The sequence below is a fragment of the Acomys minous genome (assembly GCF_964271855.1).
Source record: "Acomys minous genome assembly, chromosome: 17".
Classification (NCBI taxonomy): Eukaryota; Metazoa; Chordata; class Mammalia; order Rodentia; family Muridae; genus Acomys; species Acomys minous.
In genome coordinates, this window is record NC_140500.1 from 31,001,156 (window position 1) to 31,028,037 (window position 26,882).

At 47.7% G+C, this 26,882-nt stretch overlaps 1 protein-coding gene across 1 annotated transcript in view; it reads right to left on the reverse strand.

Annotated features, from left to right (window-relative positions):
• Nucleotides 1-26,882, reverse strand: part of SLC6A11 (solute carrier family 6 member 11) — a 117,130-nt gene that overhangs the window by 29,417 nt on the left and 60,831 nt on the right. The window contains exon 6 of the mRNA XM_084765219.1: nucleotides 23,518-23,652. Within this exon, the coding sequence (XP_084621345.1) occupies nucleotides 23,518-23,652 (135 nt within the window). The remainder of the gene's footprint in view (nucleotides 1-23,517; nucleotides 23,653-26,882) is intronic.

Below are 26,882 nucleotides of genomic sequence, written 5' to 3' on the forward strand. Positions count from 1 at the left end.
GGTGGAGACTCCTGGGAGAAGTGGCTTCCTATCCCTGCCCCCTACACAACGTGAAGGAAAAACAGTCTCACTAAACAAACTCTAAGGAAGCCGGGTCAGTGGAGGAGCGGATCCTCCCCGTGTTCTGCAGGATGAATGGGGGGCGTGCTGGCCTCGCTGCAAGGGCAGTCCACATTCAGGGATTTTAGGGCAGATCTGTGTGGGAACAGGAAAAGCCCCTTCATGGTTTTTAGGACAACTGGTTCTAAGGAGCCCCAGAACATGGGTCAGGGTGCTACTTGACTGCCTAGTAGGACCCTCAGGATTCAGGAAGGACAGCTGAAGACACAAGGACAAATCCTCTCCCTCTCCCTCTCCCTCTCCCTCTCCCTCTCCCTCTCCCTCTCCCTCTCCCTCTCCCTCTCCCTCTCCCTCCCTCCCTCCCTCTCTCTCTCTCTCTCTCTCTCTCTCTCTCTCTCTCTCTCTCTCTCTCTCTCTCTCTCTCTCTCTCCATACTCAGAGCCTAGACTGCCACAATGGGTGGCCCAGTCAGCAGGGATAACATGCTCTGGTTCATACTATTTGCATCCACTCCAGGGCTACCATCTACACCAAAGTTAGAGGTATAGTTCGTAGATACTTGGCTCACCTTATCTCTGTAGCCCTGCCCTTAAGCCTACCTGTAGAATGTTTTGTTTTATCCACATGTGGGGACGAAAGCTTTATGCCTTCAGTGCTTCTCAGAGAGGGATGATTAACCCAGGGCACTTGGGTAGGGACTATGTCTTTCTTTTTTCTGCTCATACACAAAGGATGGGATGGAATCAGAGTTCATTCCTGGGAGAGCCGGGAATGGCACCCACAGGGGACTCGGCACCCTAGTCACAGTGTTAAATGAGCCAAGGGGCCTAGTGAACTTCACCCTTCCTCAGGATAGGCTCTGTCCAAATATCCAGAGTAGACAGAGACAGGGGTTGGTGTAGGAACTGTCATTTTATCTCTTCCCCTGTAACACAGATGCACTGGCTGATCTCTGACAGTAAGGACCAGTTCACTCAGCTCATCTCAGTAGAGACAAAGATGAAGAAGGAACAACATTTGGCAGAGAGAGGAAGGTGAGGGGGACCAAGAGTGACCTGGAAGAAATTGGCTCTTTGAAGGCATCCCAGGTGGTGTGGGTCACCATAGAGAAACCCCAGCAAGGATGTGCCTTCAGGTCTGTGAAGAGCCTGCCGCTGGTCAGAGCCAATGGCTGTGTCTCAGGGTGGGCTTTATGAAGGCACTAGTAAGAACAGGTGTATGCCAGCAGTAACCTTGGTTACCACAGTGGCTCCAAACAGCTGTATCAGAGCCTGGAATATCAAGGGCTGGGCAAGTCACATGGTACATCTCAGCTGTCCTTTAGTCTCATTGCCATAGTGGGTGTTCTTTTGCCCTTTACTTAGACTAGGCAGCAAGCAGCTGGAGAGGGGAGCTCCACCCACTCAGTTTGAGGGCGATGGACCCCCACATAGGTATAGTAGTAGTCATTCTTGGCTTGGGAACAAATGCTTCAAGGGACAGGGAGGAGTCAGAAAAACATTGGTGGAGAGTTTCTGTCCAGTGCCCTTGGTCTGAGCCTCACAGGGATTTGTGAACAGGGCAAAAGCTTTGGGTGGGCAGATGCAGGCTGGGGTCTCACTCTTCTGCTATACTTCTCTGTTACCCTAGGTGGATTGCCTCATCTCGCTGAGCCTCAGGTCTGCCATTGATGAACAACGGATGAATAGAAGGTATGGGGTAGAACGGAACGCAAAACGCAATAGAATTCAAGGTATGCATAGACTGCAATGTGGGGGGTAGAGAAATGGCTCAGCAGTTAAAGGCACTGGCTACTCTTCCAGAAGACCAGGGTTCAATTCCCAGTCCCTACATGACAGCTCAAAACTGTCTGTAACTCCAGTTTCAGGAGTTCCGACACCCCCAAACAGGCATACATGCAGGCAAAAGACCAATGTACATAAAACAAAAGCATAGACTGCACTTGCCCCTTCCTGGGATGCTCTGAATGCTAGGGAAACAAACTCTCATGTATTTTCCAATATCCAACCTGCGTCCACACTAATCAGGTTTCAGAGAATCATCTACATGGCACAGACGCACCTGCCCCCTCTGGCCATGAGTGCAAGAACCAGTGATGGGTAGAAAGAGCCAGTATTTCTCTGTTCCTAGGCTCCCTGCCTTCTGAATGCCCAGTGAAAAAGATGAAATGTGAAAACTGCCAGACCCAACAGTGTTTGCAGCCTTTGACTTCTGGAGCCAGGACAGGGCTCAGTGACTCCCAGCCTTTTCTTGAACATTTTCCTGACAGACAGACAGACAGACAGACAGACAGACAGACAGACACAGACACACACATAGGCACACACACACACACACACACACACACCTTTTTTAAAGTGGAGTCCTCATTTGAAGCAAAAACATAACGATATAGCCTGGCAGAAAAGGGCTGACTGAATCAAGGTCTTTCTTTCCACCTTTTCTATTGGGAAGGCTTCTGAAAGGATTAAAAGTAGGTTAAGAGAAGAATGAAACAGCTGTGTTTCCAGTGTGTACCTGACAACGGCTTTTGTGGAAGTGAATAATTACATGAGAATCACTTCCTTCCCACCTCTTTCTCAGCCTCCTCCCGGTTGCTAGGCACCCTCGCTCCTTCTCCCGGCTAATGCCACATACAGAAGCAAGTGAATACAGTATGGCCATTATGAGGGGCCTGGAGTCCAGGAGAAGGATTCAAATGCTCCTCGCTGGTGGCTTCGATGGGGAAGAGGGTTTGGGGAGCTGACTTTGGATATATTTAAATGCTAATGTGCTGGGTCGGCAGGGCCAGCAGGGTGGTGGTGGTGGGAAGGGGCCGGGGATCTTGGCTTAGAAGCCCCACTGGAAACGTGTTCTGTTGCTTCTCGAGTGGGTGCCAAGCCCTTCCCTAGGCAGCTGGCCTTGGCCACCCCCGGACCTGCCAGTAAAGTGTCAGCAGGCTGAAGGGCTGAGCTGTGGGTAGTGAGGCGCTGGCTAGCTGGCTGTGTGTGGAGTTTGGGTGTGTAGGCTGACCCTGGTGGCCCCTGTGTGTGCAGTGGTGAGCAGGGGTCAGTGTGGCTGGACCTTTGCCCAGGATGCCGAGAGGTTGTGTCCAAGACACAGAAAGCAGAGGGAATGGATGGGTACGTGGCAGTGACCTTTGGTGCCTTATGTAGTAAAATCCCGGGGGATTTGCATACCTGTCCCAACTTATCACACGAGGTGCTGAGCCCCATTTTCCAAGGGCTCAGTGGGGGAGGTTCAGAGCCAAGACTCCCTCTCAAATTGGACCTTCCTCAAGGTTTGTCCATGGGTTCAGGGGTCCAGTTAAGCCAAGATTAGGACTTCTTCAGGGGATTATCCCTAGCATCATAGATGGCACATTTCCCGTGCAGAACTTGGTACGCACACATACACCCCACTGGCTCCTGCTAAGAGCTACAGGTGTCCCACCCTCATTGTGAACACCGAGCTGATGACCATCTCATTCTAAATGACCTGGATCAGAGGGCCAGTCTTGCCTTGGCAGGGGTCTGGGCTGGCAGCAGTAGCCCTCACCCACAGACAGCACCAGGCCAGTGTGCCCTGGACCAAGCCAAACTCTAGCTCCCAAGTCCAACCCTGAGCTGGCATACTCTCTTGTGTCAGCCAAGCTGGCCCTGGGATCAAGCCTTAGCCCCTCCCCCTATGGCCACATTCTTTCCTCTAATAACTGTGGAATTGGTTCAAAGTCAGGGATACTTTGTGTTCTCTGAGGGCCATGGGTAGTATGGAGTCTAGCCTAGAGAAAAGGGTTAGTGGAGAGACAGAATACAGCTATCCAGTGGAAGAGTGCCCACTTTACTGTGTCTCCCCGCACACGTAACTGAGACCTCCCAGCATGCCCTTGTGTTCCCTGAGCATCGTCTGTCTGCTTTAGCAAGGATGAGGCTCAATGAGAACACCCAGTTCTTTGTCCCCTGCCTGGCAAATTCCCAAGAACAGTGGTCACCACTGCTTGAGACTCAGAGCACAGGAACACAGGCCTTGAGGTCCATGCAGAACCCTAACTGTCAGACCACATGAGGAACATGGTGGACTGAAAAAGCAGGGGACCTGGGTTTTGTTGCAGATAGTCCCTGAAATTCATGAGTATTCTCTTAAATCCCTTTCTTTTTCTCTTAGCCTTGGTTTCCTAATACATAAAAGACAGAAACTAGACAGAAATGAAGATGGCCAGTATGTGATGTGCATACCCTACTCTTACCGCTGCCATGGCAGGCATTACTAATCAATCACACCCTCTTCTGTCCTCAGTCCAGCAATGGTGAGAAGGGTCTGCTACCAGCCAGATCTGGGAATGGAGCAACACCTGGGAGATAATCATCTAGCCCTGACAACTCAGGCAAGGAAGTCATGGACAGACTTCAGGATTAGTTGAGCCCATTACAGAAACAGTGGTACCCTAAACAAATACATACATTTTTGTAGGTCATTGGTGCATGTATTAGCCTGGCAGACTGGAAGAAAGCAGGATAGCAAAGATGCAAACAAAGGCCCAGAGGTTATAGGGGCCAAGTGCAGGATGAGGAGCATCCCAGAGGCTTGTGGAGTCCATGGAGCTGGTACTAATTTATCGATGCATCTTTGGTTGGAAGTGATTCAAAGTTATCAAGCAGAAATGTGCCCGTGGGACTCATGGGGAGGCTGCAGGAAGAGACTACTCAATTCTGTGATGAACAGATTTCAGATGCTGAGTGGGAGCACACTTGAGTCCCTTAGGAGCCTCCTAGAGGGGACCCGCGTTGCCTGGGGACTTCAGATAACCACAGGAGTCAATGAGCTTCCTCCGCTTCCTCCGGAGCTGAGGGTCTATGTCAGGATGAGTCCCCTGTGGCCAGGGATGATGAGGAAGCAGGCGCTTAATGGGCTCTGAACTGCACTTTAGGTCTGGGCAGAAACCGCTGAGCTTTCCTGCAGCTAAGAAGCTAACCGGTTGCAGAGACTGTTTCTAAGTCATTTTTCTGACCACTATCTACACAGCTCCCTAATATGAGAGTTCAGAAGTGGTCAGATCCCCACGACCCTCTACTCAGGAGCCTGTAACCTAGCAGGAGTCGAAGCAGAAAGGACCTCAGACAAGCAGCTGACCTGGAGGACGCAGGGTCAGTTAGCCTGGGTGGAACCCCAGCTCTTCGGGGAGACCTTGGAGAGGTCAATTCTTGGAGCCTCAGTTTCTCTCTGGCTGTGAGGGCACAGCTGTGAACTGTCACAGTTCATGCAAAGGGCTCACCGGCAACACTAAGTGGCCAGAATAGATCACTCTTGTGTGTATCTAAAAGATTTGTGAAGGGTCTAGGGCTGTGTGGAGCTTGAGCTAGGGAGACAGAGGAAAGTGTGTTCCATGCCCTCAGGGAACTGCTCACGGTCTCCACCCCAGGCCTGCTTGTGCAGCTTCAGTCAGGGGAGGAGGCCTGGCTTCCTCCTGGCTTGGAACCACCTCACCCCCAATAATCACCCTTGCCCAGCTCTCTCTGAGGACCAACGTCTCTGCTCCCCAGGGCAGTGGACACGTCCCAGAGAGTTGGCTTCTAAGGCTTCCCCTCAGGGTCCCTGGGTCTCCCTGGAGCCAGGTCTCTCAGGCAGCAGGTACTCTCAGGAGAGCAAATGGCCAAATCAAAACTAACTAACATACACATTCTCTCACACAGTGTGGTGTGAGGTAAGAACACTTTAATCTACCCTCTCAGTGATTTTCAAGTGTGCCAACCCTTGGATTTTACTGGGAACTAGTACCAGGACCTTCCCCCTTTACCAAAATGCCAGGGCATGCAGTCCTTAAATAAAACAGTGCAGTGTCTGTGCCAGGCTCTGCACATCTCCTACACATTATCTTGTCCGTGGTGACTGGCTCTCTCCCATGGGAGAGTTGTTGCATATTATTTAGGGGAGAACAGTGATGAAGGGGGCCCTTCACGGTCACCAAAGATGCGGTTTTGTTTATTGAACCGAGATTGGTTCGATCTGCAGGCTCCTGCTTTCTTTGAGTCTGACCTCTTCAGTTTCCACACAGCAGTAAGGCTCTACTCATCCTCTGGCACCTTCTCTGATACCTTTAATCCTCCAGGGAATCACTGTGTTCCCTACCCAGCGCAGGTTCAGAGTTCACAAATGGGCTACACATCTGTCCCCAGCCTCTGCTCTCTAAAACCCAGTGTTCTCATGTATCTTGAAGCTCAGCCTTCACCAACCCACCTACCTCCTCTCAAGGTACTCTCAGCTCCCAGAAACCTGGCCAACCTGAAAGGGCACCTTGCCACCCGTTCACATGGTCTGTCCTCAGCTCATCTGAAAAGAAGAAGTGACAGCTTTGAAAAGTTCTCGGTACCTGGGAGTTTGATTGGCATGGCAGTCCAGGGTGGCATGCAAAGGGCTGAGGATTTAACCTTTGGGTGGCTGGGGAGTGACATCACAGCTGGATGCTGTTGCCTCAGAACCCTGAGGAGGAGCCTTGCTTCCAATCACAGCAAGGTCTGCAGGCCAGCATATAGGAGAGCTGGCTTCTTCAGGAGGACAAATAGGAGATGTGGCAGCTATGGCAACGCATCCTCCCAAAGCATTCTCTGCAACACAGTGTCCCACACCTTGGGGCAAAGGCACACAGAGAGTGAGCCAAGGTCCTCACTACTCATGCCTCCCTAGGTGACGTCCCAGGGCTATATCTCGAACAGCAAAACCAAGAATGATCATTAAGGCAATAAATCAAGAGACGAAGGCTGACGTGTCCTGGTGAAGGGCACACGTGTCTACAGCACACTTTAAAATGCACAGGAGATAAATTGGATGGAGGAGGGATGGAGAACTTCAATCTGCAACAAACACAGTGAATGTCAGTGATTGAATCTGGGGGTGAGGGTGGCGGGGGAGGCTGCCTGTACTGAAGGCAGAGGGGACATGCCCTAGAAGAGAAAGGAAGAGGAGACACTCCCCAGGACATGCTGGAGATGAGCTAGGATTCCTGTTCAGCCACGCTGCTGTGTAGTCATCCCTCTGAGTAGAAACACGGGCTCCTAAGGAGGAGGAGGAGGAGGAGGAGGAGGAGGAGGAAGAGGAGGATGAAGAGGAGGAGGAGGAAGAGGAGGAGGAGGAGCAGGAGCAGGAGGAGGGAAGCTGTAAAGATTCTGGAAGCCTGAAATATTATAAGACTCACAGGGGCTATAACCAAGGCTATACAGGCAGCAGAGGTAACACGTGAGAGGAGGCTCCACAATGGAGCTCCAACAAGGCAACTTTCCTGTGATGGTCACTCGTGCTGGGGGTGGGGTCGGGGGAGCATTTTGTTGATGCAGCTGTTCATGAACTCACTGATTTATCGTTTAGACTTGGGTGTCCTGAGCTCCCCGCTCCTGATACAAGCGGGGGCGGGGGTTGGTCCAATCCACTGATAAGATAAAGTGGGGCTTCCCACAGCAATTAGCCTTACCAAGCTAATCTCTTCTAGGCATACCCAGAGGCCAAATACTTCCAGACGGGTGTGTGTGTGTATGTGTGTGTGTGTGTGTGTGTGTGTGTGTGTGTGTGTGTGTGTGGTCTCCTATAAGATTCCAGATCCCTCTAGGTTGACAAGGAATATCTCAGACATCTTAGGGTATGTGCCATGTGCCTCCTCGAGGAGTGACGTCCACTGCATGAACATGAGGACACACTCGTGTCAGAAGGACTAGAGAATATATTGCCAACCCCAAGCGTAGCATTCCAGGCTGGACTCATGCACAGGCTGTTAAGTGACCTTTGCTGTGGATCATAAGACACACAATAGAGGCTGAGCTGTCTGTCCAGAAAGAACCTGTCTAAGTAGGAGGACTTAGAATAAAGAGACACGTGGGTGTTATTCTTCTACATTATTGCCTTAATTGGCAGGAAAAGTATGTGAATGTGTGGTGTGTGTGTGTGTGTGTGTGTGTGTGTGTGTGTGTGTGTGTGTGCATGTGTGTGAGGAGGAAGGAGGTGGAGATGCCGACTTGCCATTTCTTATAGCTGGTAGGGTACAGGAAAAAGACAGCACAGTTAAATATGTGCTAAAGATTCTTTACTGAGACACAGACATTTGGCCCTCACAAGAAGAATCAGACTGTGTATGGGGAGGGAAGGAGGCAGAAGAGATAGAAGAGAAAGCCTGCAGGTCTCATCTTTAGCTTTGAAGAAAAGAAAACCCCCCTAACAATGGCTCAGTGCAGGGCACAGATAGCCAGGAACCACTCATCTGAGTCATCTGGATTGGGAAAGACTTTGAGACAAGAACTGGAAGAGCTCTCACGGTCTGGCAGGTGAGGTTGTAAGGTGTGAGAATAGTGTCTCAGTCTGAGCACTGTGGAAATGGAGCAACTGTGTAACCTAACTGTCCATCCTTCCCTGAGACAAAGGCTGCAGAATCTGACACAACCCAAAGGAACCCAGTTCTGGGTGCACTGCCTCATAGAGCCATAAGTGACATTTGGCCATCATCAGCTAAGTTGCCCAAGAATATCAGGGGCTGAGAGACAACAGAGGAAGGACAGACATTACTGAGAGAATAGGTGAGGCGGCGCTTGATGCCCAGCTCCTCAGCCTGTTAGGTCTGTGTTTACAGAGGAGCTAGGAGAGAGGCTCCTGCAGCGGGGACCTTGAGACAATTGTGGGGCTTCAGTGGCTTTGTGGCCACATGGTGAAGTGATCTTTACAAGCTTCAGAAGAGGTACTGGAGCATCTGGGGTTTAGAAAACATGTAAACTGGGTTTACAAAAGTGCTAAAGCAATCAAGAGGCGATGACAGAAGAGCAAACGGAGGGGTATGTCTAAGTCCCTCAAAGGTGGTGGTGGTAAAATTTATATCAAGCTAGTTTTCCCAGGGGCAGGGGTGCATGTAACTCTGAGAGCTAACTACTTCACTGATGGCACCTGATGTTTTTAAAGCCTGAGAAGAAGCTTGCAGAAGACATAAGTGATAAAACAGTACAGGAGACAGACTAAGATTGTTCTACTGGTGGGCAGTGGCACCCTCTGAGTATATAGTGTACATGTCTCCCCTGAAAGAAAGTACACTGGGGGGCAGAGATCCTTCACCCAGCCCAAAGCACAGGTCACCAGCCACCTCCCCCAAAGAAGAGGTATCCCAAGTGGAAGAATCAAAAGTAGAAAATTGAAGGGCTATTGATCGTAATAAGATAAAAGCCAGTAATTTTACTCAATAACCTTCTCTTGTAGCTGAGGGGAGCCTTGGCACAGGGAGAGACAGTGGCTTGTTTATGGTTAGTGATAGTGCTGGATCCTCAGAGGCTAAGTGGGGGAGGTTCCCATCATGCAGCATAGCCTCCTCCCAAGGTTTGCAAGACAATGACCTAAGCATCTGTAGGGTTGGAGGAGGAGGAGCTGTATCCCCTTGCCTGTTCCCGGTGAAATGTCACTAAGGTTCTAATCAAGGAGTGGAGCCAGGCTTGAGCTCTTTGTGAGCCAAGCAGGGCGGGGCTTGCCCTGTGGGTGCTCCGGCGCTCAGCTTGCGTATGAGAAGTGAAAGAAATGGGACAGGAGATTCACACACCAATGAGTCTGCATAGAGAAGGACATCAACTGTCACAATCCCAGTCACCCAAGAGCTATCAACGGCCCATCATCGTGCTGCTCGCGGGCAAAAGAGTCCTCACTCTCTCACAAAGCTGTGCTGGGTCAGAAATCATCAGAAACCACTGTGTTCCAGTGAGGTGCTCATTGGAACTGTGGTGCAAGTGTGGGGCTGATGGGAGCTTCCTCCACCTCCCTCCCTATGGCCTCTGCAAATCTCAGGGGACTTTCCTCCATGTCGGTATACCCGATGCTCCCCACCACCAACAGAAGTAGAAAGGACAGGGTCAGTTAAGATGGATGTCCATAGAGGTCAAACCCCTTTACAAAGCTAGTGAGTCAGGACTCTAGTCCCTGTCAACCTAGAGTCATTATTTCACAAGTGAGGAGGCAGATTCAAAAATCTGGAAAAAGTGACAGATGTTTCATTTTGGGTCCTATGTCTCAATCCAGTTCTCCACCAACTGTGGCCTTGGATAAGCCACACCCTCTCTCTGGTACGCAGGTACTCCTCATCAAGGAAGCAGTTGGTCCCAGATACTATTTCCCCAGTTTGTTACCATAGGAAAGAAATTAATTGCATTGCATTCATTACCACACACCTTAATAAACATAATTGCACTCTGAACAAGAAGCAAATTGACAGTCAAAATATGGTCTTCAGAAAATCATCAACCAAGAAATATGCCTTGTTCTTGTTCATATTTGAATTAAGAATGATGAGGTGACACTTCACTGGATACTCATTTGCTGCTCAAAGAATTAGTATTCTGGCCTTAAGACCAGTAGATAAAGAGAGACAAATACTGATGATCAAGGTTATCGTCATGGGAGGTACATAGAACACGCAAGCATGATTTATAGTTGGCATTTTAGACTCATAGTCTGGCTTGGAGGAATATAGAAATGTCTCCCGATTGACAGAAGAAATGAGAGAAGTCAATGATGAAAGGAGAAAAAAAACCACCCCAGAAACCTATGATGACATATGAACAAACAGAAGCCCAAGAAACTAGAGTTTAAACACATTCTTGAGGATAGAGTTAAAATTTTGAGCTCTAGGCATGACTAGAAGTTAAGGTGAATGACTGTGAATAACTGAAAGCAGAAAAAGTGAACTTCTTGTAGTGAGTAAAGAAGTTACAAAATTATTTTTCAGCATAGGATGCAACATGGAAGTACCAGATATATGCATAATTACATGCTGTTCTCATCAATATAGACACTCAAGTCTAACATGAAATTGAGAAGTTACCATCCTGGAATTCTGTACCCAGCCAAACTATCACTCAAGAGAAAGAGTGAACTAAATAAATGCCTTTTAGATACATAAGCCTAGAGGATTTAGTTCCTCTAAAAACCCTGTGGGAAGAAGTAGTAAAGGATGCATTTTAGCAAGGAAGAAATGTAATCCTATAGAAAGGAATGAAAACAATAGGGAGCAAAGAAACCACTTAAATCATGTCATAAAGGTCCAACTATTGAATCCTAAAACATAGTAAGGCAGAACTTAAATATCGACAGCAATAACTGAGCTGATGAGTGGTATTTAGAGAGGTCTGTCTGATCTGCCATGTATTGTTCATACAGAGGATGGGACTGATGACAGCCACACTAGCTGAGTCAACATCCACACCTTCCACATTCTCCCTTGGGCTCAGGAAAGACCCTTTCTCCCCACACGGGTGCCCTCACAGTCTCCTGCACGACTCACACGTGAACCTTCATAGTGGTTCTTCCTGTCCAGATAAACAGTTCTGATCTTTAGTGGCATCCTCAGAACTCTGCTAGAGATCAGTGGGCTCCTGAAGCTAGAGGAAGGACAGCCACAAGAGTGGACAGCATGTCATCAGGAAGACAAGGTGACAGTTCCATGTTTAGGCCCCCGGGAAACTTGTGTGTCAGTTTCTACAGAATCTCCTCCTTTGGGGTCTTCAGCCCTAAACATTGTTACTAGCCCAGCAGACATCTCTATAAAGGTAAAAATCCTTCCATGAACATGCTTTCTGTGATAGCTAATCATGGTCATCAAATTGCCTGGATCCAGAATGAATTAAGAGTCAAGCCCACTGGACACCCATATATGGAATATTCTCCATCAGATTATTTGAAACAGGAAGACCCACCCTAAATGTGGGCAGTGTGTTCTGATGGAAGCACAGATAAAAAAATACAGAAAGAAGCTTTGTATTTTCCTGCATGCCTTCGTGCTTGCTGGCAAGTCTATCTGCCTTCGTACTTTGACTACTGCTGGCTGCTTCGTTGATAACAGACCAAAGGCCAGAATCTCCTCAGGACTCTTCTGGGCCATCAGCACCAGATTGGAACCTCCTCGGAGACATCCAGCATCATGAACTGAACAACTATCAGGCTGGTGGCCTCTCCAGTGTGAGCCAGCTATTGTTGGACTACTCTGCATCCTGCAAACCAATCTAATAAGTCCCATTTCAACATATGTTCCTTCTTTCAATTCATTGATCTACAGAAACAGTTCTCAAACTGTGGGCTGTGAACCCCGTGGTGGGGGTGTCAAATGACCCTTTCACAGGGGTTGCCTAGGGCCATTGGAAAACACAGATACACTACATTACAATTCATAACACTAGCAAAGGTAGAGTTATGAAGTAGCAATAAAAATAATTGTATGATTGGGGGTCACCACAACATGTGGAACTGTATTAAAGGGGTGAAGCATTAGGAAGGCTGGGAACCACTGCTCTAGAGACCTCTGACTTCTCACTGTAATGAGCACTGGTCATACATGGCTATTGAGGATCTTAAACTTACCTAGAGAAATGGAGGCACTGAACTATAAATGCGATTTAGTTTCAGTAGATTTAAACAGACATGACTTGTGGCTACTTTACTGGACAGCACAGCTCTAGGGGTGTAGTCCTCCAAGGGGCCCACTGTATTCCACGTCCAGGAAGCCTGGGGTGTTCCTCTACACATTCCACTGTAGAGTAGGCAGGAAGGCATAAAGAAGTCCCAAGCTCCAAAAATTCTTGCTTGCAGTACCTGTCCCAAGGACCACCGCCTTTTCAGATATGAGCCCTTACTGATTTATCTGACAAGTCTCACCTGCCTGGAATGTTCTCTTCAACCAGAATGTTTCAAACTTCCACCAGTCACCTGAGGGCACTGCTGAAGTGCAGTCTCTGATGGAGCAGGTTTATGATGGAGCCAGAGTGTCAACATTTCTGACAAGCTCCTGGAGACAGTGTGGCTGGCCTGAAAGCAGTTTGTGTAGTGAGGTGTGAACAAAAGAAACCAGGATGAAAAGCCTACATTTGCACCATTCCAACTAGAGATCATTCTGGAAAGATACAAAACTGTGAAAACAGGGAAAATGTCAGGAGAGTGAGTGTGAACAGGTAGAACACAAGCATTTTAGGGCACTGGCAGTGATCTTACTTTGTATGATACTGTAATGCTGCTTACATGTCGTTACATGGCTGGCCAAATCGACAGAATGTCTGCAAAATGCCCAAAACAGAGGGCACAGGAATCTTCTGCTATGCTAAGCATGATGGTCTGGGTTTGATCCCAGGGCCCACATGGTGAAAAAAAAGAACTAACCCCCTTGGGTAGCCCTCTGACTTCTGTAAGTGTGCTATGGTGCATGTGTGTAGACACAAATAAACAAAGTTTAAAGTAAATATAAAACTATAGATTTCAGTAACTATATGACATCAATAATGGCTCTGTAATATGGGGGAATGGACTACCCTAACAATGACAGAAACCTGGAGTACTGGGGAAACAAAGTCCCTTGGATTTTCTGCTTTCTATTCCTCTAAGCTTAAAACATGCCCCCCAAAAGTAAAACATATTAATGAAAGATCCTCTTCAATTAAAAACCTTTCCTAAAAAAACATAAACTATATCTACCCACCTGCTCCCCGATAGCAGGAGTGGATACTCGGAATTTGAAAGCCAGGGACTATACTCCATAAATATGTTCTGGGCACATCAGCTCAAAGGGCCAGTCTGGGGTCATTAGACAGATGTATTTCTCTTGTTCCAGGTCAGCTTGTCACCTACAGCACTGAGCACATATCATGAGGGACTTTGGGTGTTTCCTGGAAGTGGCCCTGCTACCTCTTTTCTGTCCAGCCTTCTGAGCTTCCGCCGCAGCCACCTATAACATCATAGGTGTGATGCCTTTTCATGACCCTACGGCACTACAAGTCCCCCATCCATCCTCAGCATGTAGACACCTGCTTTGCTAAAGCCCCAGTAACTCACTGGATATGAGGCTCTACGTCTCCCTCTTCCCCTCCTCACTGTTCTGCTGTCCTTTCTAGACCCCTGAAGAGGCCAACACTAGCTGCCTCATCCAGCCTGGCCACATCCATATGGGAACAGGAAACAAGTAGAAGTATGTTTCTCCCTTCTAGAAGCATGTAAGGGGACAGTCTGAAGGTGAGAGAGAGAGAGAGAGAGAGAGAGAGAGAGAGAGAGAGAGAGAGAGAGAGAGAGAGAGAGAGAGAGCTTCCAAACCATAGCGACATAGGAAAACAAAGAGCAGAACAGATTCAAAAACAGCCGACTCTCTAACACACTGCCTGGCTTTGCTCAGTCTGTCCTGAGCTCGGCAGCCTTCTGAAATTACAGCTTTCTTTATGCCAATCAACCTCTCACTCAGGAACATTCCACAACCACCCACAGACCACCAAAGAAGCCTGGATTTCTTAGCTTGACAGCCATGGCTGGAGAGGGTAACACGACCTTTCTTTCTTTAAAGCCACATTACATATGGTTGCTGATCACCAACTCTTGCCTATAATCATGTCACTCTGACCACTTCCTGTATGTATTCAGACATTCATTATTTTGATCCATGCTTGTTTGCAAACCACCTTCCTTCCTTCCTTCCTTCTTCCTTCAGACAGAAAATCAAAGCTCCCCAAGGTCTCTAGGACAGGCATCCAGAAAGATTTTTTTTTTTACTCATCTCTGTTGGTGTTTCTTAAGATAAACTACCATTTGGCATCTAATTATCTACTTCTACTACCCACCCTCCCATCTGCCCCCCCCACCCGCTGCCCATCCATCCATCAATCTATCCATCCATCAATCTACCCATCCATCAATCGACTCATCTGCCTGCCCACTCATCCATCCATCTGCTCGCCCTGCTACTATCCACTGACCTAGTCACACATCTATTTCTCTGTCTACCCAAACACCATCCACTCAACCACACATGTACCCACCATCCATTTAATCTCCTCATTCATCTATCTACTTGCCTATCCACCTAACAACTCAACCACCTATCCCTCCATCTACCATTCATCCATGTGACCCATATATTTATCTACCATCCATCTAACTGACCCCTCCACCTCCATCAGCCCATCCATCTACTCAACTACTCATTATCCAGCCTCCCACTCATCTCCCACTCTTTCATCCATCTTCTCCATTACTAACCATCCATGAAGACACCTACCACCCACCATATACCATTCACTCATCCATTCATCCATCCACCTGTCTGTCCATCTATCCATCTGCCCATCTACCCATCCATCTCATAGTTATTAGGCTAGTCTCATGTCCTGGGCTCTGTCCTAGGTACCAGGTAATCCACAGTGCATAACACACAAACATTTTTTGTTGTTTATACAGAGATGAAATTCTAACTGATGCTACTAACCATGAATATATTGATTCATAAACATGAGGTTATGTCAGGCAGTCACCGGCTCCATGAATTAAAAAACAACAGGGTTTTATTCAAGTCATGGGTTGAGTGGGGACCAGCAGCATGTGAGAGAGCCAGCTATGATATTATATATAGAAAAAACTGAGACAGAACCTGGGATGATGAGGCCCTGGCAGCTAGGGCTAGGCCCATTGTGACTTGGGAATGAGGGACATGTGAGACAGGACCAGGCCTAACTGTAGTGAGTGAACATATTTGCAGATACTGCAAAATGTCTCCTGAGAGTCAGAACTTTCCAGCAAAGCAGCACTGCTCTAGGAATTATCCACACTCACCTTCTTTAAGATTAAAGACAAGCCTTGAAGGGACCCATGGGGGAACCATAATTCACAAGCCCACCACCACCTACCAAGTTCTTTGAGGTCAGCCTTACGGGGCTTCCATAGATTTTAACTGAGAAAATGTAAGGGTGAACTCTCACCATGTGTTTAGCCTACACAAGGTCCAGCTGACTGTCAACGGCTGGAACAAAATGAACATTAAGACAAAAGCTAGCACTCTTCCAAGGAGGATAACAGAATCTAGTGTCTACACCAATTCTGTAACACAGAGTAGTCAAAACTACAAGCAGCACAAGCAGACAAGAAGCTACAGGCTTTACTCTAGACCCAGGGCTTTGCAGTAAGTAGACTTCAGTGTCCCTAGATACATTCAGAGAACTAAAGGACACGTTCCCTTAGTGTGGATGCTATTGAGGGGAAGAGTTCCTGTAGAGTGCTCCAGGAAGGCAGCAGAACTAGTGAGGGAAAGGTGGTGAGTGATAAGAAGCTGGAGCCCACTGTTGAGATGGCCTTGCGTCCACTGTTTAGGTTGAACTTAAATCCACTCAGTGGAAACCCTCAAAGTGGGACACTGACAAACCAGAACAGCAAAGCCAAAAGAGAATGGGATGGAGGGATAGAGGAAGGAAGAGATGGTAGATAGATAGATAGATAGATAGATAGATAGATAGATAGATACATACATACATACATACATACATACATACATACATACATACATACATACATAGGTAGATCAGTTGACAGGCAGGCAGGCAGACAAAGTTTGAATGCTGGCAAGTGAGTGATGGGCAGTTGCTTCAGACTGGCGATGAGGGGCCTCCTGGCACAGGATGGAATAGTCAGAGTGGTGCCTGAGTTGGGATGGGAACCCACCTGATGCGAAGCATCTATGTTCCTAGCAACGAACAGTGCAGTGACTTCATGATCAAGAAGGAAGGCTGGGACTGGGAAGCCAGAGAAGCCAGATGGTCAGACTCAATGGCTTCGGCCTTGTGCCCTTTGCTCAGCTGGGCCACATGCCACTGGGCTCAGGGATGGCTGTGTGATCTTTAGCCCTCAAGTCTCAGCTTTGTAAAGACAGGCTTTAAACTTACATCTTGTGAGAACTTGGCTTATAAAAAGCACCTAGCCCCCATATGCAGAGCACAACGGTTTTCAGTAGCAATTTGGTGGTTGAGTGAACTGAAGAGACAAGACAGTTGTGGTGACCGGTAGGGTGTAAGCCTGCAGGAGACAACCATCAGTAGTTACTTTTTAGGTAGCAAGCTAAGTGTGTGCTAAGTGATTGGGCCATGATCCAGCCTCTGATATCACTACGTTGGTGGCCATGCCAGTAGCTCTCCTACCCGCAACACTGTGAAAACAGCTAAGAGAACACAGAACTTCACCCTGAGTCTGGCAGCTTCAATTTGTTGGCAGCATCTCTGTGGTACACAGACCCCCAACAAGGAGCCCAGCAATTCTGATTCTGTGAGCCAAAAAAATTGGAAGATTTGCTGTCCTTGGGCATAAGGTTAGGTAAGATTCCTGCAGACCAGTTCCAATCCCAGGATTGTCCCCAACATTATTACTGGCCTAGCTATGCCTTCCCAAGAGACAGGAGCCTCCTTGACTATAAGAGCTACTTGTGATGGGATGGCAAGGCCTAAAAAGCAGACAACAAACCCATGGTGCTAGAGAAATCACTTAATACAGAACCAAATGGAGTCAAAGAAAACTTTAAGGAAATTCTAGTCTCAGGGAGTGTCTGCCATACCATATGCTTTACCATTATGTTAAAAAAATATATAATTATCTGCTATCTCTAAGTCAGTGGAGATGCAGATACTTTGGGTTGAAAGTGTTTCAGCCGAGAGGCCATTTTTTTTTCTTTCTTTCTTTTCTTTTCTTTTCTTTTTTTTTTTTTTTGGTCCTGGTTTGGAACCAGAATACATTGCCACTAGGTGGCAGTAATTTCATGGTGTTTTCCTTGGGGTTCAGAAGGTTTCAAACCAGGGTCTTTTCTTGGGTGGTCTGGTTTGTCCTCCTGTAGGGTGGGGAGGCCGGGAAGGTCCCATCCTGAGGTCCAACATTTGGGCATCTCATCCTCAGATTCTGCTCCCTCCGTGCAGGAGGCAGCGCAGGGAAGTGGTGTAGCAGGGCTCTGCCTGGGAAAGCAGACCCGAGAGTTGGATCCGTGACAAGCCTTTCTGTTCTCGCCCTGAAAACACACACTTGAAACACAATGACAAGAGAGAGCGAAAGAAATCTGGGGCAGGGACAATGTGATTTCTTGCAAGATCCCCTTGGCTCTCCAAAGACTGAAAAGACAGAAAGTGAAAATCTGAGGGGGTGAAAATGGAGTTGGAGCCCTTCACCCTTCAGAGAAAACACAGGGCTGACAGCGAAGACAAACAGATGCTTAGAAAGTTCTGACCACCGAATGCAAATCACAGGCCGGGCTGCAGCATCTCTTCAGCTCTTCACGGGGAGCTTAATTTATTGGATCCACAACCAAAGCCTCAGTTCCTAGTTCAAAGCCACCCTCCTCTTGGCCTGTGGGGCTCTGACTTGCCCTACTGAGAGCCAGACACAGGCCAGGGTCCTACTGTGTTCCAGGCCTGGGGCTGGGTGGCAGACGTGAGAAATGATTTCAAGGATCAGCTGTCTTCTTTCCAAGACATAGTCAATGGATCAGTTTACCTCACTACAGGCTGTGCCAGGGGCTGGTGATCGATCAAACACTGAATAGAACAGGTACATTCCTGGCCTTACAGAGGCTACATTAGAGTGAAGAAGTGCAGCCACAACCTGGCAGCTTTTGTCAGCAATGGTGGAAAAGGAGCCTGAGAGCTGACGGAGAACATGGTAGGGTCTTAAATTCAGGTGTCCCCCAGGTGACTCCAATAACTACATGCACATCATTAGAATTTTGAAACATTTTCCACAGCTGTTTTTTTTTTCTGGCCACAAAGAGGGAGTTAACCTCATTTTACTGATGATGGAACTGGAACGATCTCAGATTCTAAAGAAGGGGTACAGAGTAGTGCCACCCCACCCCCACCCCACGTGCCCACTGTACACAGCGGGAGCAGAAGGACCCACTATGGAGCTCCAGATGGGAGAAGGGAGGCCTGAGAAAGCAGGTGAGGGCTGGTGAGGGTAGGGCACAGTTGCATACAGGCTTTGGCACTGGAAATGAAAGAGAAGGTAGGCAGCCTGGCTGAGACCCCTCCAGACCTGACTGCCTGGTGGTGGATCTCTGCTGCAGATGGTAGGCCCTATGGAGGGACATGAACGACTGATCTCACCCTAACCCATTTGCTTTCTTCTTCTCAGAGGTAGACCTGGGTAGGGAAAGTGGCCTGATTGTCCTTCACCTGAGCCTGAGGATTCCAGGGTCCAGGATTGAGTGTTCTGTGCATAGCTGGGCACAGGTCTGCAGCCTCTCTGAAAGAACTCTCAGCAGCCAGTCTGTGGGACTTTGGAGACAGATGAACAGCTCGTGGGACTGTCATGATTCCTAGCCAGGAAAGACACCTCCATTACTTCACCCCAATTGCCCAGCCTCCCCATGTCTGGACAGACAGCTTGGGGCCGAGGCGATGCCCTGGCTGGAGCCCCGGAGCTCTAGGCTCTCTCTGCCCTCCCCTGGTTCTTAGAAGAGATATGGATAGCTATGCAGATAGCTATGGAGTGACCCTTCATTGGCTCATGGCTACAGGAGGCTCCAACGCTGTGGCTTCAAGACCATCTTAAAGAAATAAAGGGCCCTCTCCTCCAGCCAAATGCTTGGCCCAATGATGGCTTCTGGGAACTTTTCTTTGTAGCACAACTTGAGGGGCAAATGGAAAAACTAAGCCAGGGTCATTCTTTAACCCAGCAGAGAAAAGCCCAGCCTTACTGAAAGGGGGTGCTACTACATTTGATGGACCAGCTGTAACTTTCCAAACATCAAAAGAGTCCTGGTTCTTACATGCAGAAAGCAAGTATTTGCTGAGCTCCTACTGTATGCCTAGCATTTGCTGAGCTCCTATTGTATACCTAGCATGTAGCCTGGGTCTGGGGAGAGTGTGGGCAAAGCTGATGGGGACCTTGCTCCTAAGCTGTCTTGTTGCAGCAGCCACTACCCACCCCACCCCCACCCAGCATCTTTGCTTTTCCGCCACACTGTCTGCCCAGCACCTGACGCCATCTCTTGGATTCTAGAGTCTGCCTATGCAATCTATTTCACAGCCCCTTTATCTAACTACAGGCTCAGTTGCTGATGAAAGAAATGGACATGATACAGAGTTTTAAAAAATCACACCTCTTGCACATGCATGTATGATTATATAAATATTCCATGGTTGACATGGGTGCTCTGGAAACCAGGCATGAGACACAGGGGTGGTTCACGATGGCAGATGGCAAGGACCTTCCTGAGTCTAGAGGTGAGTCAAGGTTAGGGCGAGGAGGAGTTAGGGACAAACAAGAAGTTGTCTGTGGAGACAGAAAGGATAGTGGTTGAGGCCCAGAAAGGAGGCTATTATCCAGGATGGACTGAGAGCTGGAAAGCAGGCAGAGATGGAAAGAACAGCATGGATGCAGCTCCCGGAACTCTTGGGGACCCCGTCATTTGGAATTATCCAAGTGACCATGAGCACCCAAACAAGGATTTAAGCAAAGAGCTGCCAATCATGGTCTCATTTCAAACAGATGTTTCTGCTGCCAGGCACGGGGTGGCCTGGAGGAGTCAGGTGTCACTTCTGAAAACCACAGAGGGGCCAATCCTGCTTTCATGTGGAGACAGCAGCAGACTGCACTAAGCCAGGGGCAGCCAACGTGGAGAACAGAAAGGACTCAATGGGATCTGGTGAGCAGTGAAGCATTGGGTGTTCCCAGGGTGCTCTGGGGCAGAGGTCAGGAAAGGGCTAAAAGGTAAATGTATAGGCTCTGCAGGCTGACGTCATGTAGTGGGCCAAGTACAGATGTGGCTGGTGACTGGGACTCAGCTTCTAGGATGTTCTCTATGTGTCTAATGATGTGGCAACTTCATGTGACAGGAACAAAGTGTATCTGTGAGCATAACAGCCTCTGAGCCTAGGGTTCTTCAGTGAGACCCTGGGTGTGTGAATGGTTGTGGGACCCTCAATCCCCCAATGGACCATACAATGTGTCAATTACTCAGCTGCAGGTCCACTCCAGTAAACTGTAAAAACAGGCAGAGGGATGGAGCTGAACCAGAAGCCAGGGTTTGCCAGGCTGTACTCACAGAGTCTACCCAGAAAAGTCATCAGCTGAATTCAACCTTTTCAGGCTATTGAAACTGAGGAAACTGAGGCTTAGAAGGAAACCTGGGAAGACAGTGGGAACCTGAGATGGTCAAAGAGGAGCAGAATGAATTGTTAGGTCTCGGTTCATCTGTGTTCTCAGAGTGTGCGTCCCATGTGTGTTCATCTGTTTGCATGTATGTGTACATGTCCATCTGTGTACAGATAAGTGTGTGTGTGCACTTGCATGTGTTTCTGTGTGTACATATATGTGCATGTGTGCATCTACATACAGGTGCATTTGTTTCTTTTGTGTGTATGTGTGTGCATTTGTGTATCTGTATGGTCACATGTGTTGTCATGAGCATGTTTATCCGTGTGCATGAGTATTCATTTGTATTTTTCTCCCTTTCTGTGTCTATATGTCTCTGTGGGTCTGCGTTTGTATGTGTATATATGTCTGTGTGTCTCTGGATATGTGTATCTGCATATGTCTATATATGAGTATAGGACTCTGAGGAAGTGGCCATTTGATGTCCCCAACCTTTTCAGAATGTCAGCATAACCTCTGAAACCCCTTATCTACTTAACTGTCCAGAACCACTGAAAGTGACCCCCTGGGAGCCTGCATCTTTAACAGCTCCAGGCATCCTGGTGATTGTCAAGGTCTAGAGATCACGGAGGATGTTCATGGTCTCTCTGTTGGGCCTTAATGCCCAGGGAGGAAAAGGGGGTGATTAGGGGAGACAGGGGGAACTTGCCTTGAATTGATACAGGACCTGTAGACCTAATGAAAGAAGATGGACCCATGATGAGGTGTGTGTACCCCAAACTGCAACTTCAGTAGAGCCTCAGCTTTCAGAGTTGGAATCAGCCAGGCCAGCAGTCAGGAGCCAATTCCTTTCCTCTTGGGGATCCTTCCTGGGATTTGGATTATGATTCGGCAGCAATTGCACTCGGAGGCTTAACAAACCGACAACGATGAGGATGCGTCCCACTCCTCAGGCCTCATCATCATTATCACAGACACCTCGGAGCTGCACTAAACAACCCATGCTCTGCAAATCCTGCCAGCCACACTGCCCAGTCAGAGGGAGCCAAAGGTCACAGGCTTGAAAGCTCTCAGATTCTGACTGGAAGTGAGCCACCAATTCCATGCACGTCACTGTGTCTGTTTTTATATGAAGTGGGCACTTCCCAGTGGGCACAGCCAACTCCGAGCATGTAGCTTCGTATGCTGGAATTACTGTGGATCTGGGAATGCCTCAGAGAGGTCTGAGCTAGTGTCTGGGAAGCTCCCTGAAGGCTTCTGGCATGGAGTGGAGGTTGAGGGCTTAGCTGAGGAGGGGGTCTCTGTTTTACACACTCCCAGGCACTTCGCTATGAGCCCACTCAGGGAAGCTCAGGCATAGACACGTGTTACTCATGATTAGAATAATCCAGGCCTGACTAAAGGTGAGCCAATTTCTCCAGTTCTTGTGTGGAGGTGTGGTCAGGCTGGGCTTGGGTATGAACTAGTACACACACACACACACACACACACACACACACACACACACACACAGAGCAAATCCCAGTAAGAAGGACCCATCTTCTCACTAAGATACCCCATAGCAAGTTTGTGACATCAGTCAGGGGAAAAAAGTTTGTAATTTTAACTCATTCCTAACTGGAATTTAGCATGGCCTTCACTTGTGACCATGAGTGCTGTCAACACACCACAGACCTCTCATGAAGGAAAGCTCAGATATGATGGTATGGCTAGCTAAAATATTTATGGGGAGGGCTGGAGAGACAGATGGTTTAGTGGTTAAAAGCACATATTACTCTTCCAGAGGACTCGAATTTATTTTCCCAGCACCCACATCAGGCAGCCCAAACCACCCTGTAACTCTAGTTCTGGGTGATCTGACACCTGTACCCTTCTCCAGCACCTACACATATGTGGCATATGTGGCACATATGTGTTCAATACATGCATACACATATCATTAAAGTAAATTAATTAATTAAAATTAAAAACATAAATAAAAATACACAAAAATTAAAATAAAATAAAAATACAACATCCATGATGAATGCTGCTTTAAAATCATGATCCTGGATGATCATGTGAGTCCTCAAGCCCCAAACATCCCTGATCCCAAAAACCAAAATCTGAAACTTCCAAAATGTCAACATATCACAAGTAGAAAAGTTCATGGCAAGAGACTTTGTTTCACATACAAAACAACTAAAAGTCCATAAACAAGAAATTCCTAACATAAATAAGTTTCATGCTTATAACTGGGCACCACCTCCAAGATGCTCATCAGATGGATGCAACTATTCTAAAATTCAGAAAAATTCCTAAATCTGTAATGTTTGAGTCCAAGCATTCCAGGTAAGGGTGACTCAGCTTGCATCTCCCAGGCCTGGATGGAATCATAGGTTGAAGGCATTGACCAAGAAGTGTCCATGACACTAGGCCACATAGTTACCTTTACATGTTCTCCAGTTGTATTTTAACACTCTTGCTTTCCTGTGTGTTTAATTGATGCATTAATAATTATTACCCTGAGGAGGCCACAGGCTTCTACTTACTTACCTGGGGGTGAGTACACTGGCCCAGGTGGCTGGTGGCTAACACTGTGCTTTCAGCTGCAGCTCTTACCTGTGGGTCAGAGAGCCTGGAGAGGTCAGGGTACAGATAGAACTTGATGCCTTCAGAGGCGCCTGGCAGTGTGATGCCTCGGATGAGGAGGATCAGCAGCATGATGTAAGGGAAGGTTGCAGTGACATAGACAACCTGTTTGGGAGAAGAGAGACAAGAGTTAGGCAGAGGTGATGGTGGTGGTGGTGGTGATGGTGTTGTTGTTGTTGCTGTTGCTGTTGTTGTTGTTGTTGGTGGTGGTGGTGGTGGCAGTGTTGGTGGTGGTGAGGTGATGGTGTTGTTGTTGTTTGTGGTGGTGGTGGTGGTGGTGGTGGTGGTGATGGTGGTGATGGTGTTGTTGTTGTTGTTGTTGTTGTTGGTGGTGGTGGTGGTGGTGGTGATGGTGTTGTTGTTGTTGTTGGTGGTGGTGGCGGCAGTGTTGGTGGTGGTGAGGTGATGGTGTTGTTGTTGTTGTTGTTGGTGGTGGTGGTGGTATTTCACTCAGCACAGCCCCCTCTCCATGCTGCGGCATGCTGTAGACCATCCTCTATGAAGGCTGCCCTGAATTTGATTAGATGCATGGACCATCCTCTCTGTATCCATTGATGCATCCCAGTCTCAGAATGACAGATGACTCTGAATATACTCAGGGCCTTGTTTCCAAAGCTGCCAGTAGCTATGATGCTCATGCCTCTCGCATCAGATGGCAGTGTTTACAGAGAGCTCCACAATCCTCTGTGCATAGCAAATCATCTCTTGATGGCTGACAACACCCAATACAATGGAAGCACCATGCAATCAGCACCCTGCATTATCTATGGGACAATGACAAGGGAAAAAGTCTACAATTCAGTTCAGATGCAAACATCTATTCAATATTTCTGAGTTTCTTTGAATTCACAGATGTGGCTCCTGTGTGACTGTGCTGACTGGAAGTTCCTAAACTAGAGTCATAGAAGCAAAGAGTGGGCTGATGATGCTTCCCTTGTCATCCTTGTCAAGTTGAGTGTGACATTCCTGTCAATCAAGAGGAACATGAGCAGGAGATGCATCTTCCAATGTTGTACATGACCAGCAACAATGTGTCCTGAGTGTAAACATTATTGAGATGGGAGATTTCATGTTAAAATTCTTACTGTAATAAATAGAATTAGAAAAAAAAAACTAACAGTGGTGGGCCTCACTAGGAGCCTAAGGGGAGAGGGGTTCCTGGCCCATATGTACCCCTGTTTGTCTTGCTCTGCCTACTCCTCAGGGGAGTGTGTACTGAGGGCATATTAGGAGATTGACATCAGTGGGTGACAAATTCACAGAAAGAAATAGAAATCACAAGCCCATACATGGAACCCTGGAAAGGAAGTTTACACAGTCGCTCCCATGTGGAACACTTGCTAATGTTGTCTATCAAACTCTGTTCAGTTTAAAATTTATTTATTTACTATGTGTGTGATGTATGCATGACATGGCACATGCGTGGAGGTCAGAGGAAACCTTTCAGGAGTCAGTTCTCTCCTTCCACCATGTGGGTCCCAGGGAACGAACTACAGTTGTCAGGCTTGGCAGCAAGCGCTTTTCCTAACTGAGCCATCTTGCTGGTCCTCTATTTTATTTCTTTTAAAACCTGGTCAGGACTCTTTAAATCCATTTCATCATTCATTAATGGTCCAAGACCTACAATTGTAAAAAAGAGCACTTCTTAATAAAAAAAAAAAAACAACCAAAAATTGTTTATAACCAAAAAGATAGGCTGGGACACGGGCCTCGGAAAGGAGAGGGAAGTGCAGGCAGAGGGAGGAAGGTGAAGATCCAGCACTGGAAGTCACTGGGCGTGGTCGGCTTGGGGGGGGGGTAGATGCTTGGGCCCAGAGAAGCTGAGAAAGGCTAAGCCAGTAGACAGACAGTGCACTCAAGGACACATAGCTCTCCTGGAGCCCCCACCCCAACCCCACCCCCACCCCCGTCCTGAATACTGCTCAGGTAGAGCTGGCCAACCCTCCACATGCTCTGAATCCCAGTCCTGAGTCCACACATAGGTGACAGCCATTCCTCCCACTGGAGGCCCCTGCAGGAGTCCTGTCAGATTTGGCTCTTTCTTCTTTGTCATTTTCTTTTCTCCAAGCACTTGCACTGTCCCTTGTTGGGACCTTCCCACTCCTGTTTGGAAGAAAGTTTATCACCATTCAAGGTCCAGGGACATTCTTAGATTTAGGTTTGGCTCTGCACAGCCCTCAGTGTGTACAAATGCAGGCACAGGTCGGCTGATGGCTGGGACTCGGGTACCACAGCCTGTGCCCTGTGCAGTCAGTACTGACTATGCCTGGGTAAGGAAGACTTTTCCAATGGGCCTTTTTGCTCTAAGAAGCTTCAAATTGGTTGAAAAGACAGACAGAGAGATAGATAATATATTCAGTGGTGGGCACAGAGAGGCAGTAGACCACCACAAAGGCAGTCAGGGTGCACTTCTCCAAGGAGGTGACCCCAATATTGGATTCTAAAGAAGTAGGAGCTCAAGACATGGAAATCGGGGATGGAGGGGAGAGGGAAATGAAATGTCTGCTACATGCCACATATGCAGGGTATATACATACAAAGGATACACATGCATGCAGGCACACATATGTGCATACACATATGCAAATGCACAAACATGCACATACATATGCACGTAGCTGCACATACACGTATACACATGTACCCATACTTGTGGCTACATGCAGACATGCACTTCACATACAGACGCGTTGTAGACATACACACACACACTAGTGGTACTGGCTTTGCTCATTCCACATGTCGGCACACTGATTGAGTGCAGAGGATGCTCTGGGTAAGAGAGTTAATCCTCTTTCATATGTGAAGAAGGACAGAAAACTCAGTAGCCTGTTCAAAGTCACCTAGCTAGTGAACCATGGACAGGTATGGATTCATACCAAGGTCCGTTTGCTCCCAAGGTCACCTATTTGAACATCCCACAACTCATGAGATCATGACAACGTTCATAAAAATACACTATTAATTCCCCTATTTGAGAGAAATCCAGTCATTTGGTTAACACAAAGCATAGGCTTAAACACAGTTCTCAAACAAGAGGACATGAGGATGAGCAGCGGTGGTGACAAGCATCTTATGGCTAGATCACTTTATATGGGTGCTCTCTCTGGTCTTCAGTCATAGTGCTACCTGTAGCTCACTCAGCCCTCAGCCACCAATGGCTGTATTGCGGCTACCAAATGAATCATGGGCTCTCTGGCATGTCATGTGACCAGTGCATTCTCTTACTCTCATATACAGTGCCACATTGTAAAAAAAAAAAAAAAAAAAAAAAAAAAAGTGTGTGCAAGGCAGACACACAATTGGAGTGGGCAGTCAATAAGACAAAGACAAAG